The 12,170-nt window shown below is 33.0% G+C and overlaps 1 protein-coding gene across 12 annotated transcripts in view; it reads right to left on the bottom strand.

Annotated features, from left to right (window-relative positions):
- Positions 1 to 12,170, bottom strand: part of DMD (dystrophin) — a 2,277,745-nt gene that overhangs the window by 1,262,429 nt on the left and 1,003,146 nt on the right. For all 12 annotated transcript variants that reach the window (XM_064364425.1, XM_064364424.1, XM_064364427.1 and 9 more), the window contains 3 exons: positions 10,518 to 10,697; positions 10,160 to 10,288; positions 8,414 to 8,584 (listed from right to left, as the gene is read on the bottom strand). In XM_064364425.1, coding sequence (XP_064220495.1) covers positions 8,414 to 8,584; positions 10,160 to 10,288; positions 10,518 to 10,697 — 480 coding nt within the window. The remainder of the gene's footprint in view (positions 1 to 8,413; positions 8,585 to 10,159; positions 10,289 to 10,517; positions 10,698 to 12,170) is intronic.

Below are 12,170 nucleotides of genomic sequence, written 5' to 3'. Positions count from 1 at the left end.
CTGATTCATTGTAAATTGAAAGCATTCAAAATTACTCAGATACACTTTATTAGTTTTAAAATGGAAGCTTTCCTTGGTTAAATATTACTTTGGCATGCATAGAAACACTAGCATAATAATGACTGTGTTTACACAGACAGCAAGTAAACATTTGTTAATCTAGACTATGGAATCTTAGTAATCATGATAAATTACCACGATATTCAAATCACACTGAAAACTAAATTGAAAATAAATAATCCAAGTGCTACAGATTGGTTTAAAATTACTTCAAATCAATCAGTCTCCTTTTTTCATTCTGCAGCTTTTAAAATGTATTTATCATTACAATATTGGTATAGAAAAATAAGAATAATTCATGGAAACCAAAATGAAAAATTTCAAAGACAAGAAACACCCTATAATACAGAAAAGATAGACTACTGATATGATATGAAGAGTTATTTCACATCATTCTATCTGTAGAGGAAAATAACTTATAAAAATAAGAGTACTGGAAAGATACTACATGTATAGTAGAACAAATATTATTTAAAATATGATTTATAAATTTATTCTATTATTTTAAAGTTATAAGAGCAAACTACAAGAAAATATAAGAAATACTATTTTTAAAATTAAATAAATGAATTCCAAATAGTGACATTTCATTGGTTGCATTTTTTGATACTAGTTTACCTTTAATGCTTTGATAAAAATGTTAAAATATGACTAGTTTGTGAGTCTAATTAGAGGATATTACCCAGATTTCAATTGATTTGAATTGATGAAGTTAATTTCATACTTACACATTTTAAAATTGTATGCAAAGTATATTGATGGGTCAAGAATCTGCTGCCTACTGCCTACATTTTATAAAGTTTAACTTAGAATATTTCTCTATTTCATAATTACATGAGTTTTTGGAGTAGCAAATGAATTAAAAGGGGAAGAAATTAACTCAAATATATGAGGGAAACAAAAGCAAAAACATAACCCTTTAAGTAATTTTGTATTTTAACCTTTTTTTTATTTACTTAGGTTTTCGTTTTCCTTTTTTATTTCTTCCATTTCCCCTTCCTTCTTCCATTTCTTACTCCATTCCACCTTTGGTTCTTCTAATTTTTAACAAAATGTGTAATTAAATCACTGTATTGAAGTAAAATTTGATACATTTATACTAACACGCAGTAGATCAACAATAAATATGTGATGACATAGAGGCAATAAACTATGCTGAGTCAGCATATTGAAGTGGACAAAGCAACGGACTGAGATCTAATATTTTCTAACCAGGCTACCTAACTATGAGAACTTGGGCAACTCACTGACTCTCTCATAACCTTCTATAAATATCCAAAATTCTCTGGTCCAGTGCAAAATTGGGTTCCATCTACTGATACTGATCAGGGGACTAATTTTCCTTTATCAAAAGAGAATAATCAAGATTCACCAAATAGCTTTAAATTATTTCAAATGTTATGCTAACAAGACCCAAATAGTTTTATTAAATGACACTGCTCACCAAACTCAATTACACATCTACTTTAAAAATATTTTATGCAATTATCAAAGGGATTTATTAGCAAAGTTTCAATGGAATTAACCTTGTTATAGGGATAACCAATTACACATGTGGAAAAATAGGCTAGCACAAAAATTCTGTTGTTAAATTCATTTCTTATTCATTTTAATAAATTAAAATTAGCAGATAGTACCAATTTGAGTATTAATTTGTTACTAGTATGTGAAGATATTAGTTGTAAATATTACATATTTAATGCTCGACCAATTATGCAATATTTACAAATCTTCACCTAAGTTTTTATCTGTTTATTTTTTGGAGAAAATGGTACTAAAAATGAATATTTATATACCTACAATGTACCTACAAAAATTAAAAGAAGAATATTTATATATAGCAGGAATAACTGTACCAATTAACAAACAATATTATTTTCCATCAGAGAAGGTGTGAAGTTATAACATGATCAGAAAGAGACTGTGGATGGGGAAATATCAATATATTTGCATTAATAAATCTGAGTACAGAAAAGTAAACTTTAATTAAAATTTTTAAAACCAATAAATCTTCATTTGACCTTCTAGATCACATGTATAAAATGCATCATTTATTTCCCATTGATGTTTAGGAGAGCCAAAATAATTAAACCACTCTTTAATTATTATTTTCCACATATAGAACTGTATCTTAAGAAAGATTAGGCCCAATCATGTGTTTTTTTTTCTTGATATATTCTGCATTACATGGGAAAGTCACTGGATCTCTCATAGCCTCCTATAAACTCATGAGAGTCTCTTATCCGAAGAATGATTACTTTTATATCTTCTGACACTGATTGGAAGTAAAAAAAAAACTTGATAATTTATAATTATTGCAGCAATCAAACTATGAATATTTAAGTATTTGATGCTTGATTGTCTAAATTTCATATGACAGTTGTAATACATATATATAGAAACTGCTACATGAATTTTAGTAGCAATTTTCAAGGTCAATATGGAAGTTAAAGAACATATGGTACATATATCCCATAGCATATAAGTCTTAGTAAAGGATCAAAGTCAGAGAGAAAATAATTTCACTTTTTTCTGGTTAGTATCAATTTCAAAATAAATAATTTAACATTTCAGCTCCTTAAAACAGTAAAATGTATCTAAATCTCTAGAAAAATACAATCTAACTAAGCAAATTTTATGTAAAAATTTCCTAATATTTTGTAACAAGCCTTTATTAATAGGACATACCTGAAGTTTTAGTCAAAATTATTTTGCAACTAAGTATCATAACATAAAAATATAACTTGATGCATTTTTTATTATTGAAATTTATTTATTTTTATTTATTTTTTTGAGATGGAGTCTTACTCTGTCACCCAGCCTGTAGTGCAGTGTCGCAATCTCAGCTCACTGCAACCTCTGTCTCCTGGGTTCAATAGATTCCCCTCTTCAGCCTCCCAAGTACCTGGGATTACAGGCACCTGCCACCATGCCTGGCCAATGTTTGTATTTTTAGTAGGGAGGGAGTTTGCCATGCTGGCCAGATTGGTCTCGAACTCCTGACCTCAGGTGATCTGCCTGCCTTGCCCTCCCAAAGTGCTGAGATTACAGGCGTGAGTCAAAACACCAGGACTATTATTGACATTTATATGCAGACTTTCCTACTCAATCAGAATTAAATTCTGAGTCACTTTTGAATTTATCATCTTCTTGGCACCTCATATGTAATGACTTAACTCTAGGCTACCTCTATGTATCTCTAGAGCAGCAGTTCTCTAAGTGTGGTTCCTAGATCTTTAGCATCTATCTGACCTAGAAAAATGTTAGAAATGCAAACTCTTGTGCTCCACCCCAGACCTAGTGAGTCAGAACCTCTGAGTGTGGGGCCCAGTACACTAGTTTTAACAATTCATCCAAGTGCATAAGAAGATTTCGAGTCACTGCTCTAGAATGACAATTCCTTTCCACTCCCATAGCGATCCCTTCATTTGAGGTCATCAATGCATCTCATCTAGACTACTGCAACAGCTCCCAAACTTCATGTCATTATTCAGTTTCAACAGCGCATGCGTACACACACACACACACACACACACACACACACACACACATCAAGAACTCTTCATCACATACTGAATTAAGCATGAACAATTAGTCTGGCTGTCCATGACCTCTTCACACTGTGTCTAACCATAATCTTCAGCCTTATCACCCACAACTAAGTTTTATCTTCCATGCCTTCTATTCTGAAAGCTAACTGAACTCACTCTTCACTGAACACACTGTATGCTCCTAAGCTTTCTCATAGGTTTATGCTGAATTGTTACCTCCTCTGTGTTGCTGGACTAGCTGCTAAAATCACTTACTATGCACGTACTCTCAATTCAGTATCCATGAATACATCTTGCTCCACCATGAAACAGCAAGCTCCTTGAACTCAACATATCTTACCTAGCAATAGATCCCACACAGTACCAAACACTGTCATGGGAAAATACTTTATATGGTTGATGAGAATTCATCCTGATTAAACCTTTTTCTCAAGTCTTCCTTCATTAGTTCTTTTAGATCTACTTCAACTATCACTACTCCCAAATTGTTGACTCCCCTTCTCCAGCTTGGCTTCTAGAAGGAGAAGGGTAGAACTGTCATGAGCAACAGGAATAAGTAATCAGTTTATTTTTGCCTTCCCTTGCCCCTTTCTATACTTTTGTCTCTTATCACCTTATTTTCCTGATAGTATCCCCTTGCCCTCAGCCATGCCACTATGCTCACATGTCCTAAAACACAGACAGTTGAGACAAGAACTCTTTCTTCATTGATTCTATCAATTTTACTCAGGATTCTAATATTATCTCTGATTTACTGTTGTATTTCTGATCCTCCCCATTAAAACTGCCATTTCCTCACACTGATTTCATATAAATTAGAAAAAAATTAAGCTTTTTCAAAGCCATTGGGATACTCTTAGGTAACCTAAATAAAATGGGAATAGGCAGTATTTTTATGTATTTTAAGGGGTGTATTTGGGACAAACTGAACTCCCTAGTATTTCTTAAATTCATTCACTTGATTATCTTTAAGGCTAATCCTTGCCATGAACATAGCAAAGACATGATTTTCTGACTCCAGTCCATTACAGCAGAGACCATAAGAAATCAGCTATTCTTCCATTTTTTTCATGAGATTTTTGTCTCAACACCCCAAATTTGGCCATCCAAGTCAATATACCTAACAATGGAAATAATTAATGATTTTAACCATTTCATAGCTATACTCTAATTAATAAATTTTAAATGTATGTTGGTACACATAGTACATCATTTGATCATCATTACAATGTTTTGATTAAAATAAAACAGTCAACGTCTCCCTAATTTTGTAGCTAGAAATGAGGCTCTGAGAGGTAAAGGGGCATATCCAAAATCACTAAGTAGTAATGCGCTCAAAGCAGGTCTTGTGGCTTCAAGTTAAGGACTTTTTGCTTTCACCATACTCTCCTCATTGAGGGCCAAAATTAACATTACAGAGAGCTGTACTTGGACAGAGAAGTCCTCAATCTAACCGAGGATCCCCTTACTCATCACTCTCTGGGCTTTGGAATTTGTTGTCATGAACAGTTCTTACTGGAGACATGGAAGTACCTTACTTTGTATTCTTCACCAAATAGTAAATTTAGATGTGAGCGAATTTTCAGGATAAGCTTTTTTTCTATTCAAGGGCCCTTTACAGTTGACTTTTAAAAGGCTATACTGAGAAATTAGTGATTACAACGAGTTTATGATCTACCGGGTGTTCAATCCTAATCTACTTTTATTTATTTTTTATCACCATAGATTTTTTTTCCAAGTTACTCTTCCATGCAACTTAGACATAGACTGGACCATAGAAAAGTCATATTCTAACCTAATATTATCCTGTATAACCCCTATTATGAAGAAACAGCTTGATTTTGAGATCAAAGACTACCTCTAAATCTTCCAGCACTTCCAGAACTTTCCTACTCTAAAAGCAACCACACACAAATCATTAAATGTTTTAAATTCATTATTGTAATCAACAAAAGATTATTAAATAGTAAAATTTTAGAACGAGAAGGGATTTGTGAACTAATCTAATCCAGAAATTTAAAACTATACTCTATGAGCATAACTTATACTTCCTGAATTCAATCACAGGAAGGAGAAAGATACAATGGCAGATATTTCCCCCATCTAGTAACTCTATCATTTTCCAATTTATTCATTTTATTTTAAATAATAACTTTATTTTGGGCAGGATACTTTTTCTTTTAAAAATTGTTAATCTATTTTTACTTCCTAATCTTATAAACAATGAAATGGATATGCAGAGAAATCTCATGTTCTGGCTACTACTGAAAAAGTTAGGCCTAAAATTCAATCTTCTAAATCCTTGTATTTTCTCACCACAATCTCTAGCACAATGGAAGCTCAATACCATTAGCTGGTGCAATGAATATATAAGCAAAGTGTCAGATATGCTTTATTTCTGTGTTTTTCATTTCCTCATGATAATGGAGCATGATTATCTCTTCAGAGCCCTAAAATGGGGTCACTATTACACTCAGTTGCCTTTACTAATTTAGAGAAAAATTAATGCTTTGAAAAGTAAACATGTGATTATTTCATTTATTAATATATAATTGAAAATATTTGGCCGGCCACGGTGGTTCATGCCCGTAATCCCAGCATTTTGGGAGGCTGAGGCGGGCGTATCACTTGAGGTCAGGAGTTCCAGACCAGCCTGGCCAACATGGAGAAACCCCATCTCTACTAAAAATACAAAAATTAGCCAGGTGTGGTGGCGCCCACCTGTAATCCCAACTACTCAGGAGGCTGAGGCAGGAGAATGACTTGATCCCTGGAGGCATAGGTTGCAGTGAGCCGAGGTCATGCCACTGCACTCCAGCCAGAGTGACAGAGAGAGTCTCCACCTCAAAATTTTTTTTTTTCATTTGAAATGTCTTATGGCTTACTCTGGTAGGGAAAATAAAAGAAGTACATCGAAAGATTCACTTTATGCAAGATTTCCAGAAGTATACTTACAAATTCATACAGAATGTGAAATGAAAACTCTCAAACTTGTCTTGGTCACAAACTTGTATTGGCTAGGTCTGTCACGTCTGTGGTGGAGAGTAAATTCTACCCATTTTTTAATATCTCTGAATCACAATCTTGTAACAATTTATTCCAAAATAGTACCCATTTTCTCTTAAATATTCTATAGCTTAGTGATTTATTAAAATGTGCATGTATGTGTCTATATCTTAATAATGAAAAAGTAGTATTTTTAAATGATTGAAATAAACCTCCATATATTGTTTAGTTATTACATGAGCCATTGATATCTTCAGAAGTAAAACAATTGTCTTTGTGAATAACAATAAATTCTTTCAAAACTATACTCTGACAAATTTCAAAAGTCTGTCAGATTTTTTTGCAGGTGATAATGACTGACTTCAATATATATATAATTGTGACAGTTAACTCCTTAGTTCTCTTGTACTATCTCAATCTATATGTAGAAAATATAGCCTTTTAAAGGTCAACTATATAAGGTCTCTATGTATGGAGAGTGCAAGAGAACTAAGTAGTTAAATATCAAAAATAACTTGTGATGAATTAAGGTAAACTAACAACTTTTTAATTTGGGAAGGTAAATTTTGAAGGGCAATTGTGTGTCATGCACATAAACAACTAATTAGAATTTGTCATGTCACATTTCATTTATTTTGAAAAATAATTTAAATATGTACTATTATATAACATGATGATACATTGTAATGCCTTAAAAGTGTAGTAATTGTGAAGCCATGGTATTCCTGGTTGCTTATATCTATGAAAATATTTTTTGAATATGTTCTTCTATCTTTCCAGAAATCAACACTTACCTGACATATTACATCATATTTTCTCAGAAATACTTTAATGTTTTCTCATTTCTGAATATTTCTAACAATTATCTATATACCTAAATACATATATTGATTTTATGTACATTTTTATATTTGAAAGCATATCATATATATTGGAAATTTATCAAACTACAGTATATAAATTTCTGGGTAATTACTGGCATTCCAAATCTTACCCAAGAGTTGCAATTCTATAATACTATATTTATACATTTTTGCAGACTACTTATTAAATAAGATTTTGTCTTCATCAAATCATATACAAATATAAAGTTTATCATGCAAAAGTTCCATATTCCCTGGCTCTTCTTCAACAGTATAAATATAAATAGGCATATAAAATTACAAAAAATTAGGATATATATAAGCTTTGTAATGATTGGTTTTCATGGCTTGAGCATTTCATTACAGCCTAAAAAAATTTTGTCACAGTATCTGCAACTAGCAAAAGCAAGTTAAACACACACACTTGCACAACCAGTAAAGAGGTACAAACACCCTAGATCGTGCAGAATATACACAAGGCCTCATTTTGGATATTTGATCTACATTACATACAAGCAACATTGTATCAGTAGTGCTTTTGGCAAAATATATCAGTAGTGCTTTCTTTTGATGGATGACTTGTGTGCTTTTTGGTTTTATTTTTTTGGCCTTTAGCATGCTATTTGTTATTTTTCTGTAGGTGACCCCTGAAAGTACATATGTAAACTGCAGTGTGGAATGCAGTTCTAGAATATTTGTTGCAGAAAAAGAAGATGAGAGGGAAAGAGAGATGAGAGTGAGAGAGAGAGAGAGAGAGAGAGATTGATTTATCTCCTATTATATTCAGTGGTAAAATTTCCTTAAATACATGTTGGCCTTCATTTTCCTTTTGAAAACCTTGCTGTGGGGTCTACTTGCCCCTTTCAGAGTACTGTGCAACCTTCGCAAGAGATCATTTAGTACTAGTTTCCACCTTGGAGTAGATCTTCCTACCTTTCCAGTCTTAATTCTGTGTGAAACGGCTGCAAATCGATGGTTGAGCTCTGAGATTTGGGGCTCTACTAATTTCCTGCAGTGGTCGCCGCGGTTTGCCATCAAGTTTGCTGCTTGGTCACGTGTAGAGTCCACCTTTGGGCGTATGTCATTCAGTTCTGCCTTTAAACGCTATATTCCGTGAGCAAGAGATAGGACTTGAAGTTAGTAATTAATGAAAGTCAAGACAGAAATAGAGAGCAAAACAGAGAGAGTACGCAAGAAAGAGAGAGACAGAGAGAGAGAGAAAGCACATGCAGAAAATAGAAAGGGAGAAAAAAATCACAATGCCCATAAAACAGGAGTAAAATGAAAATGTGTGTAATTTCAGAAATATAGGTCACTGTCCTTAAGTCTGATGCATGTATATTTAAAATGTTTAGTCTGAGGAGGGATAGGGATTCTTTCCTATGTTATTGCAACTATCACAATATATTCTATCTAATCTTATTATATCATTACTGAATTTAACAGTTGCGGAATAAACTAAGTATGTGCTCAGGAGGGAAGGTAGCTTAAGAACACTTTTCTATTCCTTCCTGGCACTTCCAAGTTCCTCTTTGTTTATTATATTGAGTGCTGTAAGGAAAAACGTGGTTTTCTAACAGATACGAATTCTGTGTCACATACAGAGGTACTGAGGAATGTTCTTCCTGACCTGGCGGGTCACAGAAGCTGTAAGTTACATAACTCAGACCCTATTATTCAAAAAGTCTTGAAGGAATTTCACTATAAGATGACATCTTTGACTCTATGTCAAGGGACAATGAAGTGGACAATAGAGATCCACATCAAAATAAGTTTCAGACAATGGCGTAAATGTGTTTTAGGTAAAGCCTGGAATGCATTTATAGTTTTACATTAAAGATAGATTGCAATCTGTGGAAAATATCAGAGGCATAAAAAAGAATTGCATAGAAAGAAACATAATTTTTGAGTTTTCTTTAAATTGTAAAAAACCAATAAAATTATCAAACATTTCAGCAAAATAAAAAAATATTTATTTAAAAGAGCTGTTAAAATTCAGCTCTACCTGTTTAAGTGGGAAAGGAGAGATCATCAAATAGAAACAACGTAGTATCAATAAGATACATTTACATACTATACCTCTCATACCCTTTTATCAGAATCATTTTTTAAAGAAAAGATTAAGTTGCCCTCGAAAAAGAAGACAGGGCATCCTAATAATCAGTTTCAATACTAAAAGAAAGAACCTAAAACTCTGTTTACTTTACATGCAGTAAAAAATGAAAAACTCAGTTTTACATAAGGCCAAAATTAGGACTAATTACTAAGATTTGGATATGGCATAGGCAAGACATTCAGATGATGGGATGTCAGGTGGGCTGAATGAATGGTGGCAGGAGACGGTTCTTTGTGTTAGACCCAAGAATGTAGTACTGCCATTGACATAAGCAGAAATTTACAATATGATTTCAAAATAAATCTTGGAATCTCTTTCTGAGCATAGTTTACATTGGGTATAACTAACTGAGTTGTGGATTTGAACAGAGATTCAGATTACAATATTCTTCCAAATCATTAATTTCCATTCCAAGGGGAAAGGAAGGAAAAAAGGAAGGATAAAAAAAGGAAGAAAGGATTGCTTTACTCTTATTAGGACATCCTTAGTATCTTTTGGGACAAAGATCATTGAAAATAACTGTTGTACAATTTGAACATGACTTTTCATATTTTATTTGCTACCTTAAGCACGTCTTCTTTTTGCTGGGGTTTCTTTTTCTCAGATTCATCCAAAAGTGTATCAGCCTGAATGATCCACTTTGTGATGTGGTCCACATTCTGGTTAAAAGTTTCCATGTGTTTCTGGTATTCCTTAATTGTACAGAGATATACCATTCAGATTAGTTTTAAGTGGTGTTTTCATACAGAATATTGCAGAAATATAAAGAAAATGTATTAAAATATTGTTATAGATATTGAATTAAGAGCCAGAATATATGTGGAATTGAGAAATTGTCAAACAGAAAATTATTATTGGTCACTTATGTATCTTTTTCTTGTGACTGAGAAAGTTGTACAAGCTTCTAGCTTTTTCTCTTACCAACAAAAGATTTAACCACTCTTCTGCTCGGGAGGTGACAGCTATCCAGTTACTATTCAGAAGACTGAGTTTATCTTCCACCAATGTCTCCTTCTTGCCCAAAACTGTTTTCAAGGCCTCTCCTACCTCTGTGATACTCTTCAGGTGCACCTTCTGTTTCTCAATCTCTTTCTGAGTAGCCTGTGAAAAGGATAGCATTGACCTTCAATACATTGTAGCCTTAAGATTTAATGCTTATGAAATGGCTTTCTGTATGGTTACTAAGATTTTACAAGGTTTTAAACCTATAACTATGGATTTCTGAATCATGAAAACCATACCATACACATTGCAGTTTCATTATTGGGTAACTATCAACATATATATACACACACACACATATATACAGACACATACACATAAGCATAATTCATGCCTTATTTTTCATTACACATTTCATAAACATCTTGTTCAACTCAATATACTTATATTTACTTAATTTGAATATGTAGTGGCTAAAGGCAGACATTTGAAAACTCATCCACAAATAAGAAACTGCCTTTAGAAAATTCTGCAGTACAGTGATACTGTATTTGCTGCAGGGACTTTTAGCCTTCTAATGCCATGGATCTCTTTGGCATCTGTTGAAGCTTAAGAAACCTTTCTCATAATAATGTTTTTAAAGGCATAAAATATCCAGGATTTTAAATGAAAACAATTATACTGAAAAACAATATGCAAAACATTTTAAAAATACATGTGATATGGTAATATATGTTTGTTTATTAACAGGTTAATTAACAAGATCTAGCAGCAGGTCTTTAGGACAATTTCAATGTAGTGATGAGCATAACTGTTATTTTTAAGCATATACAACATCTGGAACATGTCATAAAATTATCTGTCATTTCTTTTAGTGACAAAGTTATGGGTCCTGCTATTACTGGGGTTTGTTACTCACATCTATAATTGAAAAAAAAATGCTTACTTTTGGTTTTAGGTGAATAAAAATAAGGATGTATTTTTCCCCCAATCCATTCACAGACCTTAATTATATCCATATACCCTAGACTAAAATCTCCTATGAGAACATCACTGTTTCCTAAGACTTGATTTATAAAACATGAAAACAATCACATTTAACATGAAAAAAATATATGGAGTATTGATGGAAAAAGTGATCCTAGTAGAAATGTTTACTACCTGCCCGGCATAAAACCCCTTTCCTGGTACATGGCATGGCCGACAATATGGCCATTCTGCACCCCACTGCCTTTGTGCCTGGTTCTCCCGTCACCAGTCTAGTTAGCCAGCTGTTGGACATCCACAGAGAGCTGAGCCAAAGCCCAACAGACTCCTTCTCCTTTCTTAATAAGGTTAACAGATACACAGACTATGATTGGCACTTCAGTTCAAAAGCTATTTGTGACTAGCGCTGATGTCTTAATCACAGAAAGCCAAAGCAAAACAAAATCTTTGAGAAACAGCAATAACAAGAAAGTAGAGGAAGCCCACCTACAAATAATCAATTAATTAACATACAAGGAGCAACCCTGTGAGGCCAGCCTATATCTAATTTCTTAAGAAATAAATTAGAGTATGAGAGTAAGAAATTAGCTATAGGCTGGCCTCACAAAGTTGCTCTCAACCTGTCTATTCTATCTTTATAATATC

Source organism: Aotus nancymaae, unplaced genomic scaffold (assembly GCF_030222135.1).
Source record: "Aotus nancymaae isolate 86718 unplaced genomic scaffold, 86718_ANA_hifiasm-v0.15.2.pri h1tg000058l, whole genome shotgun sequence".
Classification (NCBI taxonomy): Eukaryota; Metazoa; Chordata; class Mammalia; order Primates; family Aotidae; genus Aotus; species Aotus nancymaae.
This window is presented reverse-complemented; position numbering and strand designations above follow the sequence as displayed.